This window comes from Tachyglossus aculeatus, unplaced genomic scaffold (genome assembly GCF_015852505.1).
Source record: "Tachyglossus aculeatus isolate mTacAcu1 unplaced genomic scaffold, mTacAcu1.pri scaffold_1_arrow_ctg1, whole genome shotgun sequence".
Classification (NCBI taxonomy): domain Eukaryota; kingdom Metazoa; phylum Chordata; class Mammalia; order Monotremata; family Tachyglossidae; genus Tachyglossus; species Tachyglossus aculeatus.
Window position 1 is genome coordinate 155,234 of NW_024044915.1, and position 25,537 is coordinate 180,770.

Sequence of the window (25,537 nt, forward strand, 5' to 3'; positions counted from 1 at the left end):
CTGTTCTAAGCGCTGGGGGAGATACAAGGAGATGAGGTGGTCCCATGTGGGGCTCACAGTCTTCATCCCCGTTTTAAAGATGAGGGAACAGAGGCACAGAGAAGTGAAGCGACTTGCCCAAGGTCACACAGCAGCCACGCGGCGGAGTCGGGATTGGAACCCATGACCTCTGACTCCAAATAATAATAATAATGTTGGTATTTGTTAAGCGCTTACTATGTGCACTGTTCTAAGCGCTGGGGGAGATACAAGGAGATGAGGTGGTCCCATGTGGGGCTCACAGTCTTCATCCCCGTTTTAAAGATGAGGGAACCGAGGCACAGAGAAGTGAAGCGACTTGCCCAAGGTCACACAGCAGCCACGCGGCGGAGTCGGGATCGGAACCCATGACCTCCGACTCCAAAGCCCGTGCTCGTCCCACCGAGCCCCACGTGGGGCGGGGGCCGTGCCCAACCCGACCGGCTTCGCATCCGCCCCGGCGCTCAGTCCATAGTGAGCGCTTACCAAATAGCACCATGACCGTGACCGGTGGTTGCGGGCCGAAAGCGGCCCATGGCGGGGAGGGGTCTCGGCGGTCAGAGCAGGACGAGGCCGGGGTTGCGCAGCCGCCGGTAGAGCCGCAGCAGCTCCTCGGCTGCGGCGCCGGCGTCGTCCTCCCGCCCGGGGTGGTCTCTCAAGCTCCGCACTTGCTTCAGCAGCGTCTGCGTCCCGCGGGGGCGGCCGGGGGGAGACAAAAGCCAAAAGTCAAAAAAAAAACAACAACCGAACCCAATCTCTCGGGGGGTGGTCCTTCCACCTGGGGCCCAGAGAGGCAAAGCGACTGGCCCGAGGTCACACAGCCGGCAATAATAATAATGTTGGTATTTGTTAAGCGCTTACTATGTGCCAAGCACTGTTCTAAGCACTGGGGAGGTTACAAGGTGATCGGGTTGTCCCACGTGGGGCTCCCAGTCTTCATCCCCATTTTCCAGAGGAGGGAACTGAGGCCCAGAGAAGCGAAGGGACTTGCCCGAAGTCACCCAGCTGACAAGCGGCGGAGCCGGGATCGGAACCCACGACCTCTGACTCCAAAGCCCGGGCTCTTTTCCGCTGCTTCTCCGCAGCGGCGGAGGCGTCGTCATCGTCGGTCGCATTTCTTGAGCGCTTACTGGGTGCAGAGCGCTGGACTGGGCGCTTGGGAAGTACAAGTTGGCAACGTGTAGAGGCGGCCATCATCGTCATCAATCGGATTTATTGAGCGCTTACTGTGTGCAGAGCACTGGACTAAGCGCTTGGGAAATCCAAATTGGTAACATACAGAGACGGTCCCTACCCAACGGTGGGCTCACGGTCTAAAAGGGGGAGACGGAGAACAAAACCAAACATACTAACAAAATAAAATAAATAGAATAGATATGTACAAATAAAATAAATAAATAAATAGAGTAATAAATATGTACAAACATATTACTATATGTAATATATAATATGTATGTAATATATATATATAATATATGTGTAATATATAATATATAATGTAATATGTAGAGAAGCAGCGTGGCTCAGTGGAAAGAGCACGGGCTTGGGAGTCAGAGGTCATGGGTTCGAATCCCGGCTCCCCCACATGTCTGCTGTGTGACCTTGGGCAAGTCACTTCACTTCTCTGAGCCTCAGTTCCCTCATCTGTAAAATGGGGATTAAGACCGTGAGCCCCCCGTGGGACGTCATGCCCACCTTGTATCCCCCCCCCAGCGCTTAGAACAGTGCTTTGCACATAGTAAGCGCTTAACAAATGCCATCATTATTATTATTATTATTACAAACATATATCCATACATCCAGGTGCTGTGGGGAAGGGAAGGAGGTAAGAAGGGGGGGATGGAGAGGGGGACGAGGGGGAGAGGAAGGAAGGGACTCAGTCTGGGAAGGCCTTCTACCCAACAGTGGGCAGGATTAGAATCCAGGTCCTCCTGATTCCCAGGCCCGCTGAACCATAAGCGCTCCGTGATTGCCGCGGACGTCGGCCTCTCCCTCTGGACTGTCGGCTCGCTGTGAGCGGGGTGGGGGGGGGATGCGTCTGTTTATCGTTATACTGTCCTCTCCCGGGCGCTCAGTACATTCATTCATTCACTCAATCGTATTTACTGAGCGCTTACTGTGTGCGGAGCACTTGAGAAGTCAAGGTTGGCAACAAATAAAGACGGTCCCCACCCGACAACGGGTTCACGGTCTAGAAGGGGGAGACAGACAACAAAACAAAACTTGTGGACAGGCAACCTCCCCAGTGCTTAGAGGCAGCGTGGCTCAGTGGAAAGAGCCCAGGATTTGGAGTCAGAGGTCGTGGGTTCAAATCCCGGCTCCACCTCTTTTATTATTATTATGCCATTATTATTATTATTATTATTCTTCTCTGTGCCTCAGTTACCTCATCTGTAAAATGGGGATGAAGACTGTGAGCCCCCCGTGGGACAACCTGATCACCTTGTAACCTCCCCAGCGCTTAGAACAGTGCTTTGCACATAGTAAGCGCTTAACAAATGCCATTATTATTATTATTATCAAATCACATTTATTGAGCGCTTACTATGCGCAGAGCACTGTACTGAGTGCTTGGGAGGTCCAAGTCGGCAACATCTAGAGACGGTCCCTACCCGACAACGGGCTTGCAGTCTAGAAGGGGGAGACATTCATTCATTCATTCATTCAATCGTATTTAGTGAGCGCTTACTGTGTGCAGAGCACTGTACTAAGAGCTTGGGAAGGCCAAGTTGGCAACATATAGAGAAAGTCCCTCCCCAACAGCGGGCTCACAGTCTAGAAGGGGGAGACGGACAACAAAACCAAACATATTAACAATGTAAAATAAATAGAATAGATATGTACAAGTAAAATAAATAAATAAATGGAGTAATAAATACGTACAAACATATATAATATATAGATGAATATAGACGTATATAGATGAATACGATGGAATAAATAGACAACAAAACAAGTAGACGGGTGTCAGTATCATTAGAAAAGCAGTGTGGCTCAGTGGAAAGAGCCCGGGCTTTGGAGTCAGAGGTCGTGGGTTCAAATCCCGGCCCCGCCGCTTGTCAGCTGGGTGACTTTGGGCAAGTCACTTCACTTCTCTGGGCCTCAGTGACCTCATCTGCAAAATGGGGATGAAGACTGGGAGCCCCCCAGGGGACAACCCGATCACCTGGTAACCTCCCCAGCAATTAGAACAGTGCTTGGCACATAGTAAGCGCTTAATAAATGCCATTATTATTATTTGACAGAGGAGGTCACCGGGCACTTAACAAATACCATCACTATTATTATCAGGACAGTGTTTGGCACATAGTAAGCGCTTAATAAATGCCATTATTATTATTTGACAGAGGAGGTCACCGGGCGCTTAACAAATACCATCACTATTATTATTAGGACAGTGTTTGGCACATAGTAAGTGCTTAATAAATGCCATTATTATTATTTGACAGGAGGTCACTGGGCGCTTAATAAATACCATTATTATTATTATCAGGACAGTGTTTGGCACATAGTAAGCGCTTAATAAAAGCCATCACTATTGTTATTTGACAGAGGAGGTCACTGGGCGCTTAATAAATACCATCATTAATATTATCAGGACAGTATTTGGCACATAGTAAGCGCTTAATAAAAGCCATCATTATTATTATTTGACAGAGGAGGTCACTGGGCGCTTAATAAATACCATCATTATTATTATCAGTACAGTGTTTGGCACATAGTAAGCGCTTAATAAAAGCCATCATTATTGTTATTTGACAGAGGAGGTCACTGGGCGCTTAACAAATACCATCATTAATATTATCAGGACAGTATTTGGCACATAGTAAGTGCTTAATAAAAGCCATCATTATTATTATTTGACAGAGGAGGTCACTGGGCGCTTAACAAATACCATCATTATTATTATCAGGACAGTGTTTGGCTCATAGTAAGCGCTTAATAAATGCCATTATTATTGTTTGACAGAGGAGGTCACTGGGTGCTTAACAAATACCATCATTATTATTATCAGGACAGTGTTTGGCACACAGTAAGCGCTTAATAAATGCCATTATTATTATTATTATTGAGTACAGTGCTCCGCACACAGTAAGCGCTCTATAAATATGCCTATCTACCCCAGCGCTCAGTACAGTGTTAGCGGCCGCTTCCTGGCCCAGACTGGGACCTCGCTGTGAGCAGGAAACGAGACCGATGCTGATTCTGTTCTATTCGGCTCACCCATCCCTTCAACTATAATAACGGTATTTGTTAAACGCTTACTATGTGCTAAGCGCTCGGTAAGCTACAAGATAATCAGGTTGGACGTAGTTTCTGTCCCCCGTGGGGCTCACCGCCTCAGTCCCCATTTTCCAGATGAGGGAACCGAGGCCCAGACAAGTGAGGTGACGTGCCTCGGCAGACAGGTGGTGGAGCCGGGATTATTCATTCATTCATTCACTTGTATTTACTGAGCGCTTTCTGTGTGCAGAGCACTGTACTAAGCGCTTGGGAAGTCCAAGTTGGCAACAGATAGAGACGGTCCCTACCCAACGGTGGGCTCACAGTCTAATCCTGGGATTAGAACCCAGGACCTTCCGGCTCCCAAGCCCGGGCTCTAGCCACTATGCTATGCTGCTTCTCTAGACCGTCAGCTCACTGTGGGCAGGTCACGTATCTATTACACTGTTCTATCCCACTCCCCCGAGCGCTTAGACCAGGGCTCTGCGCAAAGGAAGCGCTCAATAAATACGACTGACTGTAGTCCGGGCCCGGGAGTGGACTTCTCCGGGCGGCGAGGAACGTGCGTATCTGTGCGCTGGGAGTTTGGAGGGGAGGCTCGGGGGTCCCGGGGGGGGGGGTCCCGGGGGGGGTCCCGGGGGGGTCCCGGTTGGGGGGGTCTCGGGCCTCACCTCGTGGTCGCTGTGGATCTGCCGCAGACAGTGCAGGCGGAGGTGAGGCGGGTCGGACTCCCGGGACGCTTGGTCCATCACCAAAGTCTGAGGGGGGCGGGGAGGGGGGAGAGGCCGGGCCGGCCAGACAGCACACGGTTAAGGAGGAGAGTTGGGGAGCCGGGGGTGGGGGGGCGTTGGGTCCCCCAGAAAAACCGGGGGAGAGGATGACAGCGACGGACCGTCCCCCCGAGGGCTGCCCTCCGGGCCCGGGCTGGCTGCGCTCGGCCTTCTCCCCCTTCTCCTCCCCCTCTCCTTTTTCTTCCTTCTCCCCTCCCAATTCCTTCCCCTTCCCTTTCCTTCTTCCCCCTTCTCCCCTCCCAATTCCTTCCCCTCTCCTTCTCCCTTTCCTTCTTCCCCCTTCTCCCCTCCCAATTCCTTCCCCTCTCCTTCTCCTTCCCTTCTTCCCTCCCCTTTCCGTTCCCTCCTCCCAATTCCTTCCCCTCTCCTCCTTCCCCCTTCTCCCCTCCCAATTCCTTCCCCTCTCCTTCTCCTTCCCTACTTCCCCTTCTCCCCTCCCCTTACCCTGCTCTCCTCCCAATTCCTTCCCCCTCCTTCTCCTTCCCTCCCCTTTCCCTTCTCTTCTCCCAATTCCTTCCCCTTTCTTCCCCCTTCTCCCCTCCCAATTCCTTATCCTCTCCTTCTCCTTACCTTCTTCCCCCTTCCCTTCTCTCCTCCCAATTCCTTCCCCTTTCCCCCTTCTCCCTTCCCAATTCCTTCCCCCTCCCCTCCCAATTCCTTCCCCTCTCCTTCTACTTCCCTTACTCCCTCCCCTTTCCCTTCTCCCCTCCCAATTCCTTCCCCTCTCCTTCTACTTCCCTTCTCCCCTCCCTATTCCTTCCCCTCTCCTTCCCCCTCCTCCCCTTCTTTTCCTTCTCCTCTCCTCTCCCTTCTCCCTTCCTTCCCTTTCCTTCTTCCCCCTTCTGCCCTCCCAATTCCTCCCCCTCTCCTCCCTTTCCTTCTTCCCCCTTCTCTCCTTTGCCTTCTCCCCTGGCATGCCTTCCCCTCTCCTTCTACTTCCCTTTCCTTCTTCCCCTTCCTTTTTCTCCCTGCCCCTTCCTCCCTTCTCTCCCGTCCCTCATCCGTCCATCCGTCCGTCGGTCCATACCAGGAAGCGCTGGACGACGGCGTGGTGGAGGCAGCAGAGGTTGGCGAGAGTGACGCTCTCCATCTGGATCTCCACGGCCTCGATGGGGCCCGCCGGGCACAGCTCCGTCACTGCCACCTGTCACGGCCGGGATGACGCCCATCAAGCCGGGCAACTTGTTGGGCGCCCGTCAAGCGGGGCAACTTGTTGGGCGCCCACCCTGCGCGCGGCCCTGGGCCGACACCACGCGGCTGGTCGTCACCGTCCCTGCTCCTAAGGAGTGGCAGTGCTGCCTGGTGGTTAGAGCCCGGGCTGGGGGTCGGAAGGACCTGGGTTCGAGTCCCGGCTCCGCCACGCATCTGCCGTACGACCCTGGGTGAGTCCCTTCGCTTCTCTGGGCCTCAGTGATCTCATCTGGAAAATGGGGATGAAGACTGGGAGGACCACATGGGACAGAGACTGGGTCCGACCCGATACGCTTGTCTCCACCCCAGCGCTTAGTACAGTGCCCGGCACATAGTAAGCGCTTAAGAAAGAGCAGGGGCTTGGGCGTCAGAGTTCATGGGTTCTAATGCCGACTCTGCCAGTTGTGTGACTTTGGGCAAGTCACAACTTCTCTGGGCCTCAGCTCCCTCATCTGTAAAATGGGGATGAAGACTGTGAGGCCCCCGGGGGACAGCCTGATCACCTTGGAACCTCCCCAGCGCTTAGAACGGTGCTTTGCACATAGTAAGCGCTTAAGAAAAAGCACGGGCTTGGGAGTCAGAGGTCACGGATTCTAATCCCAACTCTGCCAATTGTGTGACTTTGGGCAAGTCATTTCACTTCTCTGGGCCTCAGCTCCCTCATCTGCAAAATGGGGATGAGGACTGGGAGCCCCCCGGGGGACAACCTGATCACCTTGGAACCTCCCCAACGCTTAGAACAGTGCTTTGCACATAGTAAGTGCTTAATAAATGCTATCATTATTATTATAATGCGTGCTCTGCACACAGTAAGCGCTCAATAAATACGACTGATGATGATTATAACCTTATTTTTAAAAAAAGTACCGTGACGACCATAACAATTGAGCGCTGTGTGCAGAGCGCTGTATTAAGCGCTTGGAAAGGTCCAATACAACAGAGGCGGTAGATAGAGAAGCAGCGTGGGTCAGTGGAAAGAGCCCGGGCTTTGGAGCCAGAGGTCAGGGGTTCGAATCCCGGCTCAGCCACATGTCTGCTGTGTGACCTTGGGCAAGTCACTTAACTTCTCTGGGCCTCAGTGACCTCATCTGTAAAATGGGGATTAAGACTGGGAGCCCCCCGTGGGACAACCTGATCCCCTTGTAACCTCCCCAGCGCTTAGAACAGTGCTTTGCGCATAGTAAGCGCTTAATAAATGCCATCATTACCATTATTATCAGATCCCAGCCCACAAGGAGCTGACAGTCTACAGCGGGAGATGGATGTTAAAACAAAATGGCCCAGTGGGTAGAGCCCGGGCTTGGGAGTCGGAAGGTCACGGGTTCTAATCCCGGCTCTGCCACTCATCTGCTGGGTGACCCTGGGTAAGTCACTTCGCTTCCCTGTGCCTCAGTTCCCTCATCTGTAAAACGGGGCTGGAGACCGCGAGCCCCACGCGGGGCAGGGACCGTGTCCGACCCGATTTGGTTGCCTCCACCCCAGCGCTTAGCACATAGTAAGGGCTGAACGGATACCACGGTTATTATCAGAGAAGCAGGGTGGCTCAGTGGAAAGAGCCCGGGCTTTGGAGTCAGGGGTCATGGGTTCGACTCCACTGTCAGTGGTGTGACTTTGGGCAAGTCACTTCACTTCTGTGGGCCTCAGTTCCCTCATCTGGAAAATGGGGATGGAGACTGGGCGCCCCCCCCCGTGGGACAACCTGATCTCCTTGTAATCTCCCCGGTGCTTAGAACAGTGCTTGGCACATAGTAAGCGCTTAATAAACGCCGTCGTTATTATTATTATTATTATCAGTGGAGTCTCCCAAGCCGGTCGCCGCCCACCCGGATGGGTCCCCTCCCTTGCCTCTCGGACGAGGAGGTGGACGTCGTTCCCGTCGGGGGCCAGCGCCCGGACCGCGGCCACGGCCCGGGTCCTCACCGCATCCGCCGCGTCGTTCTCCGCCAGGAGCCACCTCAGGGTGCCGCAGCACAGGGGGGCTTCTGGAGCGGGGGGGAAGGGGCCCGCGGAGAAAGGGGGAAACCGAGTCACGCCGGGCCTTCGGAACCGGGAGATTCATTCAGCGTGGCTCAGTGGCAAGAGCCCTTCTAGACTGTGAGCCCACTGTTGGGTAGGGACCGTCTCTATAGGTTCCCAATTTGGACTTCCCAAGCGCTTAGTCCAGTGCTCTGCACACAGTAAGCGCTCAATAAATACGATTGAATGAATGAATGAATGAATGAAAGAGCCCGGGCTTGGGAGTCAGAGGACGTGGGTTCTAATCCCGCCCCCGCCGCTTGTCTGCTGTGGGACCTTGGGCAAGTCGCTCCACTTCTCTGGGCCTCAGTTCCCTCACCTGTAAAATGGGGATGAAGACTGGGAGCCCCACGTGGGCCAACCTGATCACCTTGTAATCTCCCCAGCGCTTAGAACGGTGCTTGGCACATAGTAAGTGCTTAATAAATGCTATCATGATGATTATAATTTTTATTATTCTCTGGGCCTCAGTTCCCCCATCAGGAAAATGGGGCTCGAGACTGAGAGCTCCATGTGGGACAGGGCCTGTTTTTTGGTTTCTCATGGTATTTGGTAAGCACTTACTACGTGCCAGGCTCGCTTGGCAGCGGGGTAGATCTGTGATAATCGGGCCGGACACAGTCCCTGTCCCCATTTTCCAGATGAGGGCACTGAGGCCCGGAGAATGACGATGATGATCAATCAATCGTATTTATTGAGCGCTTACTGTGTGCAGAGCACTGGACTAAGCGCTTGGGAAGTACAAGTCGGCAACATCTAGAGACAGTCCCTACCCAACAGTGGGCTCACAGTCTAAAAATGATGACGGCATTTATTAAGCGCTTACTATGTGTCAAGCCCTGTTCTAAGCGCTGGGGAGGTTACAAGGCGATCAGGTTGTCCCACGGGGGGGCTCATGGTCTTCCTCCCCATTTTACAGATGAGGGAACCGAGGCGCAGAGAAGGGAAGTGACCGGCCCAAAGTCACCCGGCTGACAAGCGGCGGAGCCGGGATTTGAACCCTTGACTTCTGACTCCAAAGCCCGGGCTCTTTCCACTGAGCCACGCTGCTTCGACTGCCCCGAGGTTCCCCGGCAGGGAAGCGGCGGAGGCGGGATGCGAACCCAGGCGATCAACCCGATGAGCTGGTATCCCCCCGCCCTTGGGGGGGTTCAGTACAGTGCCCGGCACCTAAGAAGTGCCTTTTAGACCGTGAGCCCACTGATGGGTGGGGACTGTCTCTATATGTTGCCAATTTGTACTTCCCAAGACAGTGCTCTGCACATAGTAAGCGCTCAATAAATACGATTGATGATGATGAAGAAGTGCTCAATAGATACCACAGTTGTTAATGTTGGGGACGAGGAGGGGAGGCACGTGGCAACGGGGGCGTAAAAACCGACCCCCGAGGAGGGCGGGCGGGCGTTACTGACCCGGGCAGCGGTCCTTCAGGGCGCTCCTCAGCAGCCGGGCGGACACCTTGATGGAGGCCACGGAGGGCGGCACGTAGCGCGCCGCGGGGGGCTCCTCCCGCGCCCGCGCCCGCGCCCGGCCCAGGAAGGCGTCCACGGGGTCGGGGGTCGGGCCGGGGGCCGGGGCCGGGCCGGGGAAACGGAGGCACTGCAGCACGTCCACCGAGTGTCGGCTCAGCGGCAGGCAGACGCCCTCCGGGCCGGGCGGCCCGAGGCTGTAGAAGAGCGAGCAGGAGACGGCGACGGGCAGGGCGGGCGGGCGGCCGGGGCCCGGGCCCAGGGGCAGCGTGGCTTCCGTGCGCCCGCCGGGCGGCAGCGGGCCCAGCGGGACGGTGTAGGTGGCGGGGCCGGAGAGCCCCCCGCCCCGGGGCCGGCCCGCGGGCGCCAGCCGGACGCAGAGGGTCCAGCCGCCGTCCAGGCCGAAGGCGCCGGCGTTGTGCAGGACGCAGGCGAGGGCCAGGGCGGCGCGGGGCCCGGGCGGGGTCCAGAGGGCGCGGGCGCTGCAGCCCAGGGGCCGGGGGTCCCGCCGCCCGCCCAGGAGGGCGCAGCTCACGTTCAGGGCCTCGTTCAGCCCCGCCAGGGCCCGGTTCCTCTGCTCCACGGCCTTCCTCAGGAAGCCCACCCTGCGGGGACGGGGACGGGGCGGACACTCGGTCTTCGGGGAAGACCCCCTCGGGGGGCGGGGGGCCGCTCGGCCATCGAGCGGCGGAGGCGGAATGAGAAGGCAGGCTTCTCCTCCGACCGAAGGGACACCCGCCTTCCGCCTCGCCGAGCCCGCACACCGGACCACCCGCTCGCTCACCCGAGGGCCCGGTGGCCGCCCGACACGGCCTGCTCTTCTCTTCTCGCTTTCTTTCTTTCTTGTCTCTTTTCCCATTCCTTCTTTCCACTTTTCTTTCTCTTTCCATTTTTCATTCCCCTTTCCTTCTTTCCACTTTTCTTTCTCTTTCCTTTTTCCTATTATTTTTTTATTCTTCTTCCCTTTTTTCTTTCCTTTTCCTCTTTCTCCTTCCTTCTTTTTTCTTTCTCTTGCTTTTTCTCTTTCCTTTTCCCTTTCGTTCTTTCCTTTTTTCTTTCCACTTTTCTCTTTCCTTTTTTTCCTATTTCCTTTTTTCTTTCTCCCTTTCTTTCCTTTTTTCCTTTTTCTTCTTTCCACTTTTTTCTTTCCTTTTTTCTTGTTCCTATTTCGTTTTTTATTTCTTTCCATTTTCTCTTTTTCCTTTTTCCTCTTTTGCTTTTTCTTCCCTTCTATTTTTTCTTTCTCTTGCTTTTTCTCTTTCCTTTTTTTCTTTCTCTTTCCCTTTTTTCTTTGTCCTTTCCTTCTTTCCTTTTTTCTTTCTCTCTTTCCTTTTCCCTATCTTTTGCTTTTTCTCTTTCCTTCTTTCTTTCTCTTGCTTTTTTTCTTTCCTTCTTTCCTTTTTTCTTTTGCTTTCCTTCTATTTTCTTTCCCTTTTTCTCTTCCTTCCTCCCTCTCTCTTGCTTTTTCTCTTTCCTTTTTTCCTTTCTCTTTCCGTTTTCTTTTTCCTTTCCTTTTTTCTCTTTCCTTTTTCCTATCTTTTGCTTTCTCTTTCCTTCTTTCTCTTGCCTTTTCTTTCCTTCTTTTTCTCTTTCCTTTTCCCCTTTTGCTTTTTCTCTTCCCTTCTTTCTTTCTCTTGCTTTTTTCTTTCCTTCTTTTGCTTTCCTTCTATTCTTTCTTTCCCTCTTTTTCTCTCTCTCTTTCCTCCTTCCTTCCCTTCCTCTCTCTGTCTCTGTCTCTCTCTCTCTCTTTCTCTCTCACCCCCAAGCAAGACCCTGAAGGAGCTGAAGATGCAGCGAAGCCTAGTGGGTAGAGACCAGGCCCGGGAGGCAGAAGGACCTGGGTTCTAATTCTGGCCCCCTAGCAGGTCTGCTATGTGACCTTGGACAAGCAGTGTGGCCTAATGGAAAGAGCCCGGGCCTGGAAGCCTGAGGACTTGGGTTCTCATCCCAGCTCTGCCACGTGTCTGCTGGGTGACCTTGGGCAGGCCACGTCACTTCTCTGGGCCTCATTTCCCTCATCTGGAAAATGGGGATTAAAGACTGTGAGCCCCACATGGGACGACCTGATGACCCATCAGGGTAGGGAAGCAGCGTGGCTCAGTGGAAAGAGCCCGGGCTTTGGTGTCAGAGGTTGTGGGTTCAAATCCCGGCTCTGCCACTTGTCGGCTGTGGGACTTTGGGCAAATCACTTCACTTCTCTGGGCCTCAGTTCCCTCATCTGTAAAATGGGGATGAAGACCGTGAGCCCCCCCGTGGGACAACCTGATCACCTTGTAACTTCCCCAGCGCTTAGGATACAAGGTGATCAGGTTGTCCCACATGGGGCTCACAGTCTTAATCCCCTTTTTCCAGATGAGGTCACTGAGGCACAGAGAAGTGAAGCGACTTGCCCAAGGTCTCACAGCAGACAAGTGGCGGGGGCGGGATTAGAACCCATATCCTCTGACTCCCAAGCCTGGGCTCTTTCATTCATTCAGTCGTATTTATTGAGCGCTTACTGTGTGCAGAGCACAAAGTCACACAGCTGACAATGGGCAGAGCTGGGATTTGAACCCATGACCTCTGACTCCAAAGCCCGGGCTCTGTCCACCGAGCCACGCTGCTTCTCTAATAGGTTTGGTTTTGTTGTCTGTCTCCCCCTTCAAGACCGTGAGCCCGCTGTTGAGTAGGGACCATCTCTCTATGTTGCCAACTTGGACTTCCCAAGCGCTTTAGTCCAGTGCTCTGCACACAGTAAGCGCTCAATCAATACGACGGAATGAAAGTGGCGGAGCCGGGATTCGAACCCGTGACCTCCGACTCCAAAGCCCGGGCTCTTTCCACCGAGCCACGCTGCTTCTCTAATATGTTTTGTTCTCTGTCTCCCCCTTCGAGACCGTGAGCCCGCTCTTGGGTAGGGACCGTCTCTCTATGTTGCCAACTTGGACTTCCCAAGCGCTTTAGTCCAGTGCTCTGCACACAGTAAGCGCTCAATCAATACGATGGAATGAAAGTGGCGGAGCCGGGATTAGAACCCGTGACCTCCGACTCCAAAGCCCGGGCTCTTTCCGCCGAGCCCCACTGCTTCTCTAAGGGACTGGCCCCGGGTCGCCCAGCTGCCAAGCGGAGGAGGCGGGATGAGAAGCCAGGTCCTCCTGGCGCTTCCTCAGGCGGAATATTCCGGGGAGGGGAAGCGCGCGGTCTCTCCGGCAGGGAATGCTCCCTTCCGGCCGGGCGGTCCCGGAATGCCCTACCTCTCGGAGACGTCGCCGATGCCGGAGAGCAGGTCCTTGATCCTCCGTCCCGAGCGGGCCACCGTCCCCTTCCCGGGCGCCCGCGGCCCCGGGCGGCAGGTCATCAGCCGGCCCTTGGCCGTCAGCGCCAACAGTTCCGCTTCTCCTGGAGGACCAAGGGAAGGGCACGGTCAGCGGCGATGATGATGGGAATAATAACCACGGTACTTGTTATTAATAATAATAATAATGGCATTTATTAAGCGCTTACTATGTGCAAAGCACCGTTCTAAGCGCTGGGGGTGATCCGGCCCGTGGGGCTCACAGTCTTCATCCCCATTTGACAGATGAGGGAACTGAGGCCCGGAGAAGTGAAGTGACTTGCCTACAGTCACACAGCAGACAAGTGGCGGAACGGGGATTTGAACCCATGACCTCTGAGTCCAAAGCCCGGGCTCTTGCCACTGAGCCACGCTGCTTCTCTTACTGTGCGCCAAGCACTGTTCTAAACACTGATACCGGGGAATCAGGATAGACACAGTCCTTGTCCCACGTGGGGCTCACACTCTCAATCCCCATTTTACAGAAGGGGCAACTGAGGCCCGGAGAAAGTACGTGACTTGCCCAGCAGCTGACGTTGCTATTATTAGGTATGAGGTAATCGGGTTGGATCCAATCTCCGCCCCCCGTGGGGTTCACAGGCTTCATCCCCATTTTCCAGATGAGGGAACTGAGGCCCAGAGAAGTGAAGTGACTTGCCCAAAGTCACCCACTTTACATTATTATTATTATCATTAGATACAAGGTAATGGGGTTGGACTCAGTCTCTGCCCAGGTGGGGCTCCCAGTCTTCATCCCCATTTTCCAGATGAGGAAACTGAGGCCCAGAGAAGTGAAGTGACTTGCCCAAAGTCACACAGCTTACGTTACTATTATTAGATACACGGTATTTATTATTATTTATTATTATTTTATTATCTTTTAGACTGTGAGCCCACTGTTGGGTAGGGACTGTCTCTCTATGTTGCCAACTTGGACTTCCCAAGCGCTTAGTCCAGTGCCCTGCACACAGTAAGCACTCAATAAATACGATTGACTGATTGATTATTATTATTACAAGGTGATCAGGTTGTCCCGCGCTTAGTACAGTGCTCTGCACACAGCAAGCGCTCAATAAATACGATTGACTGATTGATTATTATTATCACAAGGTGATCAGGTTGTCCCACGTGGGGCTCGCGGTCTCCATCCCCCTTTTCCAGATGAGGGAACTGAAGCCCAGGAAAGTTAAATGACTTGTCCAAAGTCACACGGCTGCTTGAATGAGGTGAGACCTTTTCAATCAATCAATCGATCGTATTTATTGAGCGCTGACTGTGTGCAGAGCACTGTACTAAGTGCTTGGGAAGTCCAAGTTGGCAACATATAGAGACGGTCCCTACCCAACAGTGGGTTCACAGTCCTTCCCGCCCCATTTCCGAACAGCCCGGCTCCCCTGGTCCGGGCTCGGCCCACCCGCCGGCCGGCTGGCCTCCTACCTTCCGGCGTCCCGGCGGACACGGCCAGGGTCACCACGCCACAGATCCTCAAGCTGGCGGGCGCCAGGCCGGCGGGCAGGCCGGCCGGGGGGTCCCCGAGGTCGCCGGGCCTCGCCGGGCGGCCTCCGTCCCCGGCCGCCAGGTCCACGGCCGCCAGGTCGGAGCGCGTGCCCACGAAGAGTCGGCTCCCGGCCCCGCAGGCGGCACAGAGGACGGGGCCCGGCAGCTGGTATTCCCGCAGCTCCCCGGCCCTGAGGGCCGCCACCTTGCCGCCGCGCCCGACGGCCACCACGCAGTCGCGCCCGGGGCCGGCGGTCTTCAGGGCGCCGATGAACACCACCGGCTCCTCCAGGTGGTGGACGAGGCGGACGGGGTCGGCGGCGGGGGCGGGCAGGGCTACGCGGTAGAGCCGGCCGTCGGGGAGCCCGCACAGGACCACGGCGGCGGCCTTGCTCCCGCCGGACAGCGGGCCCCCTGCGCAGCACAGGACGGGCACGAAGCGCGGGGCGGGGGGCGTGCGGGGGTCTCCCCCGCCGTCCGGGAGGACCACCCGGCCCTTGGGGGTTGGGAGCCCGTGGCCGGGGCCCGGGAGGGGCAGCCCGAACAGGCTCACGGTCCACCCGGCCGGGCCGGGGGCCAGGGTGACCACACCGTCGCCCTCGTCAGTGGCCAGGATGGCGAAAGCGCACAGAGTGGGGTCGGCCAGTACACAGGCCTCGGGACCCACCACCGACGCATCGTCACGGTCCTCTCCTCCACCGGCCCCGGCCTCCGACCTGCAGGAAAGAGGCGGGCAGGCCGTCAGCGGAGCCCCCGGGAACCCCCCGCAACCACCGGCATTGAGGGATTCAAGTCCATCGCATTTATTGAGCACTTCCAGGGTGCGGACGGCTGTACTAAGCGCTCGGGAGACGGCGCGTCCCTTGCCACCACCGAGCCGACGGTCTAGACAGCCTCACCGTTACAGCGGTCCCACCCCCGGCCCGGAACCGTGTCGGCCGTGGGAGCCGGGCCCTGCCCATCGCCGGGCCCTCGGTTTGGAGCTTACTACGGGTCGAGCGCTGTGCTGAACGGCGGGGCCGATTCCGGACAACCGGGGTTCCACGTCCCCCACTTTAGAGCCTCACTGAAGGCCCGCCTCCGCCCAGAGGGCTTCCCTGACTTCCTGGTGGAAGGATCTGAGCTGCCACTCCAGACTTTCATTCATTCATTTATTTAATTTATTTGTACATATCTATTCTATTTATTTTATTTTGTTAGTATGTTTGGTCTCTGTCTCCCCCTTTTAGACTGTGAGCCCACCGTTGGGTAGGGACTGTCTCTATACGTTGCCACTTTGTACTTCCCAAGCGCTTAGTACAGTGCTCTGCACCTAGTAAGCGCTCAATAAATACGATCGATGATGATGATGATTCAATCGAGCACTGCCCTAAGCGCTTGGAGAGTACAATTCAATGATTCAGGGACAATCCTTGCCCAACAATGGGCTTCACTCATTCATTCATTCAACTGTATTTATTGAGCGCTTACTGCGTGCAGAGCACTGGACTAAGCGCAACAATGGGCTTTATTCATTTATTCCATCGTATTCATCTATATATGTCTATATTTATCTACATATTACATATGCATATATGTTTGTACGTATTTATTACTCTATTTATTTTACTTGTACATATCTATTCTACTTATTTTATTTTGTTAATATGCTTTGTTTTGTTCTCTGTCTCCCCCTTCTAGACTGTGAGCCCACTGTTGGGTAGGGACCGTCTCTAGACGTTGCCAACTTGGACTTCCCAAGCGCTTAGTACAGTGCTCTGCACACAGTAAGTGCTCAATAAATACGATTGAATGAATTCAATCGGATTTATTGAGCGCTTATTGTGTGCTTATGCCTCCTCCCCATCCCCCCGCCCTCCCTCCTTCCCCTCCCCACAGCACCTGTATGTATGTTTCTACAGATTTATTACTCTATTTATTTTCCTTGTACATATTTACTATTCTATTTATTTTGTTAAGGATGTCTCCCCCTTCTAGACTGTGAGCCCACTGTTGGGTAGGGACCGCCTCTTTATGTTGCCAACTTGGACTTCCCAAGCGCTTAGTACAGTGCTCTGCACATAGTAAGCGCTCAATAAATACGACTGAATGAATGAATGAATGCTCGGCACACAGCAAGCGCTCAATAAATACGACAATGAATGAATGAATGCTCGGCACACAGTAAGCCCTCAATAAATCGTGGCTCAGTGGAAAGAGCCCGGGCTTTGGAGTCAGAGGTCGTGGGTTCGAATCCCGGCTCCACCACACGTCTGCCATGTGACCTTGGGCAAGTCACTTAATTCCTCTGAGCCTCAGTGACCTCATCTGCAAAATGGGGATGGACTGTGAGCCCCCCGTGGGTCAACCTGATCACACTGTATCCCCCCCAGCGCTTAGAACAGTGCTTTGCACATAGTAAGCGCTTAACAGATGCCATCATTATTATTAATAAATACGATTGAAGGAATGAATGGGACTGAGTTTCGGGATCAGGAGGGTGGCTCCGGACGCCAAGCGGCCCCCACGCCACCGCCCGGGGGGCTCCGACGTCCCCAGACTCCCCCCCGGAGACCCCCGCCGGGGTTTTCACCTGTTTGGACGGTCCAGCCGAAGGCGGAAAATGCCATTCCGGGCACACAGGATGTAAAGTTCCCTCGGAAGGGCCAGGAGTTCCAGGTGCCAGACTCGGTCGGGAAATCTGTACACGTCCTAGGCGTCGGAAACGCAAGAATACTCGGGTGAGGCCCTCTGCCCACCGCGGGCGCTGACTCGGTGCGGACCGCTGGACTGAGCGTGGCGGCCCGGGCATGGAGTCGGAAGCCCTGGCTTTGTTTTGTTTTAATATGTCAATATTGTTTAATATGTTTTGTTTTGTTAATATGCTTTGTTTTCTTAACATGCTTTGTCTTGTTGCCTGTCTCCCCCTTCTAATCAATCACTCAATCGTATTTATTGAGCGCTTACTGCGTGCAGAGCACTGGACTAAGCGCTTGGGAAGTCCAAGCTGGCAACATCTAGAGACGGTCCCTACCCGACAGCGGGCTCACAGTCTAGAAGGGGGAGACGGACAACAAAACCAAACATACTGACAAAATAAAATAATATAAAATAAAATAATAATACGTTGCCAATTTGTACTTCCCAAGCGCTTAGTACAGTGCTCTGCACATAGTAAGCGCTCAATAAGTACGATTGATGATGATGATGATAAAATAAATAGAATAGGGAGGTACAAGTAACATAAATAAATGAATAGAGTAATAAACATGTACATATGTAAATATGCATCAACTTCTAGACTGTGAGCCCACTGTTGGGTAGGGACCGTCTCTATATGTTGCCGACTTGGACTTCCCAAGCGCTTAGTACAGTGCTCTGCACAAAGTAAGCGCTCTATAAATACGATTGATTGATTGATTGATTGATTGACGGTAATCCTGGCTCCCCCTTGGCGAGCGGCATCACTCCTCCTTGCTTCCCTTTCGTCATCCGCGTCACGCGGGGGTTAAATCCTACTCCCTCCTCACTTTGCCCGCGAGCCCCGTGGGGGACGGGGACTGTGCCCGACCTGGTGTCCACCCCGGCGCTCAGTACAGCGCCTGGCACCTAGCGAGCGCTTAACAAATACCACCATTACCAGCGCGGCTCAGTGGAAAGGGCCCGGGGTTGGGAGTCAGAGGTCGTGGGTTCTAATCCCGGCTCTGCCACTTGGGCAAGTCACTCAGCTTCTCTGGGCCTCAGTTCCCTCATCTGTCAAATGGGGATCAAGACTGTGAGCCCCATGTGGGACAACCCGATCACCTTGTATTTACCCTAGCGCTTAGAGCAGTGCTTGGCACATAGTAAGCGCTTAACAAATACCATCATTATTATTATTATTAAGATGCCGGGCCAGTCACTTCACTTCTCTGGGCCTCAGTTCCCTCATCTGTCAAATGGGGATCAAGACTGTGAGCCCCAATGTCGGACAACCCAATCACCTTGTATTTACCCTAGTGCTTAGAACAGTGCTTGGCACATAGTAAGTGCTTAACAAATACCATCATTATTATTATTAAAGATGCCGGGCTAGTCACTTCACTTCTCTGGGCCTCAGTGCCCTCATCTGGAAAATGGGGATGAAGACTGTGAGCCCCCCATGGGGCAACCTGATCACCTTGTATCCCCCCCAGCGCTTAGAACAGTGCTTGGCACATAGTAAGGGCTTAACAAATGCCATCATTATTATTATTATTAATATTCTCTGAGCCTCAGTTCCTTCCTCTGGAAAATGGGGATGGAGACGGCGAGCCCCATGAGGGACAGGGACTGTGTCTGACACCATCATCATCATCAATCGTATTTATTGATGATGGATTTATTGATCCAAGCAACACGATCTGCTTGGATCCTTTCCGGCGCTTAGTAGAGTGCCTGGCACGTAGTAAGCACCAATGCCGGAATTATTAATCTGGACCCCTCGTGGCCCGTGGCCCTCTCGGTGGAAGGGTGGAACCTTTCCCTCAGGACTCCTTCCATCTTACCTTCTTCCCTTCCCCACAGCACCTGTATATATGTATATATGTTTGTACATATTTATTACTCTATTTATTTATTTATTTATTTTACTTGTACATATCTATTCTACTTCTTTTATTTTGTTAGTATGTTTGGTTTTGTTCTCTGTCTCCCCCTTTTAGTCTGTGAGCCCACTGTTGGGTAGGGACTGTCTCTATGTGTTGCCAACTTGGACTTCCCAAGCGCTTAGTACAGTGCTCTGCACACAGTAAGCGCTCAATAAATATGATTGATGATGACTCCCGTTACTCACCCGGATCCGCTTCCCCGCCCGTTCGTAGACGTAGACGAATTCGGTCCCGCTGGCGAGGTAGACGTCGTCCTGGTGGCACAGCACCCGCGCCGTGCCCGCCTCCGGGCCTCCGACCGGGCAGCCCAACGCGGCCAGGTAGCGGACCCTCTGCCCGTCGTTGTCGTCGTCGTCGTCTGCCATCCTGGGGGTCCGTCCGGCCTGGGGTCTCCTAGAGGGGGCACAGAAGGGAACACGGGCCAGTTTGACGGGGCTCTGCGCTGACACTGGCCTGTGCCACGGCCACCTGCTTCGCCCTCCCTCTCGCCCCTGATGGGGGAAAGGGGGCTCAAGAGGGAGGGGAGGGCGAAGGAAACATGGGTGGGGGGCGAGGGAGAGGTCGGGGGTCGGACTGGCCTGGTGTTGGGGGGTGGGGGGTGCGGGGGGGGAGGGAAGGGGCGACCAGAGGGGACAGAGGGTGACAGGGTGACGGAGGGGATGGAGGGGATGGAGGGGAGGGGTGACAGGAGGGGAAATGGAGGGGGTGAGGGGATGACGGGAGAGGACAGAGGTGAGGGGATGGAGGGAGGGGACAGAGGAGAGGTGAGGGGATGGCGAGAGGGAACAGAGGGGGTGAGGGGATCAATCAATCAATCGTATTTATTGAGTGCTTACTGTGTGCAGAGCACTGTACTAAGCGCTTGGGAAGTCCAAGTCGGCAACACATAGAGACAGTCCCTACCCAACAGCAGGCTCACAGTCTAGAAGGGGGAGACAGAGAACAAAACAAAACATACTAACAAAATAAAATGGAATAGATAGGTACAAGTAAGATAAATAAATAAACAGAGTAATAAATATGTACAAACATACATACATACATATATACAGGTGCTGTGGGGAAGGGAAGGAGGTGAGGGGATGATGGGACGGGACAGAGGGGGTGAGGGGATGGCGGGAGGGGACAGAGGAGAGGTGAGGGGATGGCGGGACGGGACAGAGGGGGTGAGGGGATGGCGGGAGGGGACAGAGGGGGTGAGGGGATGGCGGGAGGGGACAGAGGAGAGGTGAGGGGATGGCGGGAGGGGACAGAGGAGAGGTGAGGGGATGGCGGGAGGGGACAGAGGAGAGGTGAGGGGATGGCGGGAGGGGACAGAGGAGAGGTGAGGGGATGGCGGGAGGGGACAGAGGAGAGGTGAGGGGATGGCGGGAGGGAGCTGGGGGGGTGAGGGAATGGCAGGAGGGGAGCTGGGGGTGGTGAGGGGATGGCGGGAGGGGAGCCGGTGGACTGAGGGGATTCATTCAATCGTACTGACTGAGCGCTGACTGTGTGCGGAGCACTGGACTAAGCGGTTGGGAGAGGCCGATCAAGCAACGCAGTGAGGCAATCCCTGCCCACAGCGGGATCCTCCCGGTCTACAGGGGTGAGGGGGGACGGGAGACGGGACCGGGACAGGGACAGGGGTGGGGGGAGGGCCACGGGGGGACGGGGGACGGGGGAAGGGGGACAGAAGGGGGGAGGATGAGAGGAAGGAGGAAGGGGGAGACAGAGGGGAGACGGGGTGGGGGGTGAGGGGAAGGGGGATGGGGGGGCTGAGGGGAACAGAGGGGAGGGGGACAGAGCGGGCGGCACAGAGGAAGGGGAAACGGAGGGGGGGGGAGGGGGACGGGAAGGGGGGAGAGGAGAGGGGAGGGGAGGGGAGGGCGGGAAGGGGGACAGGAAGGGGGTGACGGGGGCGAGGGGAAGGGGGACGGACGGGGGTGACAGGGGGTGAGGGGAAGGGGGACAGAAGGGGTGAGGAGACAGACGGGGTGAGAGGATGAGAGCAAGGGGGACGGAGGGGCTGAGGGGGGGGGCAGGAGGGGCGACGGAGGAAGAGGGACAGAAGGGGTGAGGAGACAGAGGGGGTGGGGGGACCGGGAGCGGAGACGGAGGGGAGACGGGGCGGGAGGGGAGGACAGGAAGGGCAGGCGGGGGAGAAGGGAAGGGGGCAGAGGGGCTGAGGGGGGTGACGGGGAGGGAGGGGAGGGGGCGACGGGGAGGGGACACAGAGGGCCTGAGGGGGGCAGGGGACGGGGGGGGGGAGGGCAGCGGGGGAGGAAGGGGGAGACGGGGGGGGAGGGAATGAGGGGAAGGGAGGCAGAGGGGCTGAGGGGGACAGGGGAGAGGTGAGGGCGTCAGGGGAGACGGAGTGAGGGGAAGGGGGACAGACGGGGGTGGACGGGGAGGGGACACAGAGGGGCTGAGGGGGACAGGGGAGAGGTGAGGGCGTCAGGGGAAGGGGGGACACTGGGGGGGGGGACGGGGGGACGGTGTGAGGGGAAGGGGGACGGGGGGAGGAGGGGGGCGGGGAGGGGAGACGGGGGGTGAGGGGACACAGGCAGGAAGGGGGAGCAGGGGGGAGGGAATGGGGGGAAGGGGGACAGAGGAGAGGTGAGGGGCTGAGGGGAAGGGGGACAGTGGGGGGGAGACGGGGGGGAGGGAATGAGGGGAAGGGGGACGGGGGGGGAGGACACAGAGGGCCTGAGGGGGACAGAGGAGAGGTGACGGGATGAGGGGAAGGGGGACACTGGGGGGGACTGAGGAGATGAAGGACGGGGGGGGGACGGGGAGTGAGGGGGAGGCGGAGGGAGTGAGGGGGAGACAGGAACGGGGACAGAGGGGATGAGGGACAAAGGGGGTGGGAGGGAGGGAGGGAGGGGGAGGGGGCGACGGGAAGGGGGTCGGGAAGGAGGACAAGATGAGGAGATAACGGGGGAGGGGGGGGAAGTGTGTGGGCGCCCATTACCTCAGGCCGGGGGGTGAGGGGGCTGGGGGAAGGGGAGGAGAGGTTTTCCCGCCCGAGCGTTAGGCGCCGTAAAGGGGGGCGGAGGCCGCACGTGCGCCGCCCGCCGGCAGGGGGCGGGGCGGAGAGACCCCGCAGTCCCCGGGTGACGTCAGGGGCGGGGCCGAGCGGCGGGGAGACGCCAGAGGGCGCGGTGACGTCAGGGGCGAGGCCGCGCGCCGCGGATGACGTAACGGGCGTCGCTAGGCGACCGGAGGGGCGTGGCCCTACCGCGGACGTGAGGACGGGGCGGGGCTGAGCGTAAGGGAGCGTGGCCCTGCAGCGGATGCGATGACGTCAGGAGGCGAGGCGACGCCGGCGGCGCGATGACGTCAAAAGCGTGGCTGACTGCTCAGTACAGTGCTCTGCGCACGGTCGGCGCCCAATACAGTCCCTCTACCCCGCGGGCTACTTCTGGGCGGGGAAAGTGTCCGCTCGTTGTGTTAATGATAAATAATGGCATTTTTTAAACGCTTACTATGTGCCAAGCACTGTTCTAAGCGCTGGGGAGGTTACAAGGTGATCAGGCTGGCCCACGGGGCGCTCACCATCTTCATCCTCATTTTACAGATGAGGGAACTGAGGCACAGCAAATAATAATAATAGTAATGATGGCATTTATTAAGCACTTACTACGTGCCAAGGACTGTTCTAAGCGCTGGGGAGGCTACAAGGTGATCAGGTTGTCCCACGGGGAACTCACCGTCTTCATCCCCATTTTACAGATGAGGGAGCCGAGGCACAGCAAATAATAATAATAATGGCAGCATTTATTAAGCGCTTACTATGTGCCAAGCACTGTTCTAAGCGCTGGGGAGGTTACAAGGTGATCAGGTCGGCCCACGGGGGGCTCCCAGTCTTCATCCCCATTTTCCAGATGAGGTCACTAAGGTCCAGAGAAGTGAAGTCACTCGCCCAAAGTCACCCAGCTGACAGTTGGCGGAGCCAGGATTTGAACCCACGACCTCTGACTCCAAATCCCGGGCTCTTTTCCACTGAGCCACGCTGCTTCTCCAGTGCTTAGAACAGTGCTTTGCACATAGTAAGCGCTTAACAAATACCACTATTATTATTATTGTTGTTGTTGTACCATCCTCTCCCAAGCGCTGAGTCCAGTCCTCTGCACCCAGTTGTATATGTATATATGTTTGTACATATTTATTACTCTATTTTATTTGTGCATATTTATTCTATGTATTTTATTTTGTTAATATGTTTTGTTTTGTTGTCCGCCTCCCCCTTCTAGACTGTGAGCCCGCTGTTGGGTAGGGACCGTCTCTATATGTTGCCGACTTGGACTTCCCGAGCGCTTAGTACAGTGCTCTGCCACACAGTAAGCGCTCAATAAATACGATTGAATGAATGAATCATGATGATGGTGGTATTTAAGCGCTTACTATATGCCAAGCACTGTTCTAAGCACTGGGGGAGTCACAAGGCCATCGGGTTGTCCCACAGTCTTCATCCCCATTTTCCAGATGAGAGAACTGAGGCCCAGAGAAGGTAAGTGGCTTGCCTTAGGTCACAAAGCAGACAAGTGGCGGGGTCAGGATTAGAACCCACATCCTCTGACTCCCAAGCCCAGGCTCTTTCCCCTAAGCCACGTTGCTTCAATAGTAAGCACTCAATAAATGCCATTCGGTGATTAATCGATTGAATAAATGCTATTCATTATTCTTTGCCTCAGTCCACAAAGATCGCCTCCCGCCTCTCATCTTTGCAGCTTTTTTGTGGGGGAGGAGCAAGCGTTGAAAGAGACGCTGTAGGAGGAGAAACTGAGGCAGGAAGAGGGAAATAACAATAGCCGGGGTACTTATTCAGCACCTACTATGCGCCAAGCACTGGGGGAGATACAAGTCGATCAGGTCAGATGCAGTCCCCGTCCCTTGGGGCTCAGAGTCAAAGGAGGAGGAGGACCAATTATTTATTTTTAATGGTATTCGTTAAGCGCTTACTCTGTGCCAGATACTGTACTAAGCGTTGGGAGAGATATAAATTAACAGGTCAGACGGAGTCCCTGTCCCCCATGGGGCTCAGAGTCTGAGCAGGAAGGAGAACGGCTATTGAATCCTCATTCATTCATTCAATCGTATTTATTGAGCGCTTACTGTGTGCTGAGCACTGTACTAAGCGCTTGGGAAGTACCCGTTGGCAACATATAGAGACGGTCCCTACCCAACAGCGGGCTCATTTTACAGAAGAGCAAGCCAAGGCCTAGGGAATAATAATAATAATAATAATGGCGGTATTTGTTAAGCGCTTACTATGTGCCGAGCACTGTTCTAAGCGCTGGAGTAGATACAAGGTGATCAGTTTGTCCCATGTGGAGCTCACAATCTTCACCTCCATTTTTCAGATAATAATAATAATAATGATGATGATGGTATTTGTTAAGCGCTTACTATGTGCAAAGCACTGTTCTAAGCGCTGGGGCGGGATACAAGGTGATCAGGTGGGCCTCCGTGGGGCTCCCAGTCTTCATCCCCATTTTCCAGATGAGGGAACTGAGGCCCACAGAAGTGAAGTGACTTGCCCTAAGTCACACAGCTGACAAGTAGCGGAGTCGGCATTAGAACCCATGACCTCGGACTCCCTAGCCCAGAGTGACTTACCCAAGGTCACCCAACAGATGAGCGACAGAGCCAGGATTAGAACCCAGGGTCTTTGGACCCCCACCCTCCTAGGCCGGGGCTCTGGCTCAGTGGAAAGAGCCCGGGCTTTGGAGTCAGAAGTCACGGGTTCAAATCCCAGCTCTGCCAATTGTCAGCTGTGTGACTTTGGGCAAGTCACTTAACGTCTCTGGGCCTCAGTTCCCTCATCTGTAAAATGGGGATGAAGGCCGTGAGCCCCGCGTGGGACAACCTGATCACTCTGTAACCTCCTCAGCGCTTAGAACAGTGCTTTGCGCATAGTAGGCGCTTAACAAATACCATTATTATAATTATTAAAAAATACGATTGAGCGAATGAACGAAAGGCCGGGGTCCCGCGTGTGGGCTGGGAGGCCCCAGAACCGGCTACTTTCTAATCTTCGTTCCTTTCTTTTTATGGTATTTGTCAAGCGCTTACCGTGCGCCGGGCACTGTACTAAACGCAAGGCGGTCGGATTGGACCGAGTCGTCGCCCCCCCCATTTTCCAGATGGAGAGAAGTGACTGGTCCAAGGTCACACGGCAGACAAGCGGTGGGGGTGGGATTAGAACCCACGACCTTCTGACCCCCAGTAGGGTCCCAGTAGGCCTGCGCTGCTTCTTCCGGCCGCCACACCCGGCACGTTGCGATAAACGTTGCTCGCGCGTGCTCTCGGCCCCCCCCCCGAACGACCTATTCCGTGTATCTCTCTGTCCGTGGGGTGTTTTACCGTTTCCACCCTCCCGACGTGTCCGGACCTCGGGAGATGCCGTCGGTTGAAAGAACGGAGGGGTTC

At 55.2% G+C, this 25,537-nt stretch overlaps 1 protein-coding gene across 1 annotated transcript; it reads right to left on the reverse strand.

Moving 5' to 3' along the window:
• Window positions 1-474: 474 nt before the first annotated feature.
• On the reverse strand, window positions 475-25,519 carry FAAP100 (FA core complex associated protein 100). The gene is made up of 10 exons (XM_038742910.1): window positions 25,472-25,519; window positions 19,312-19,519; window positions 17,092-17,210; window positions 14,460-15,235; window positions 12,943-13,087; window positions 9,653-10,314; window positions 8,070-8,206; window positions 6,061-6,177; window positions 4,914-5,000; window positions 475-701 (listed from the first exon to the last, which is right to left on the reverse strand). The coding sequence occupies exons 2-10, from the start codon at window positions 19,489-19,491 to the stop codon at window positions 576-578; spliced, it is 2,349 nt and encodes a 782-aa protein (XP_038598838.1). The 5' UTR covers window positions 19,492-19,519; window positions 25,472-25,519; the 3' UTR covers window positions 475-575.
• Between the last annotated feature and the right edge of the window lie 18 nt (window positions 25,520-25,537).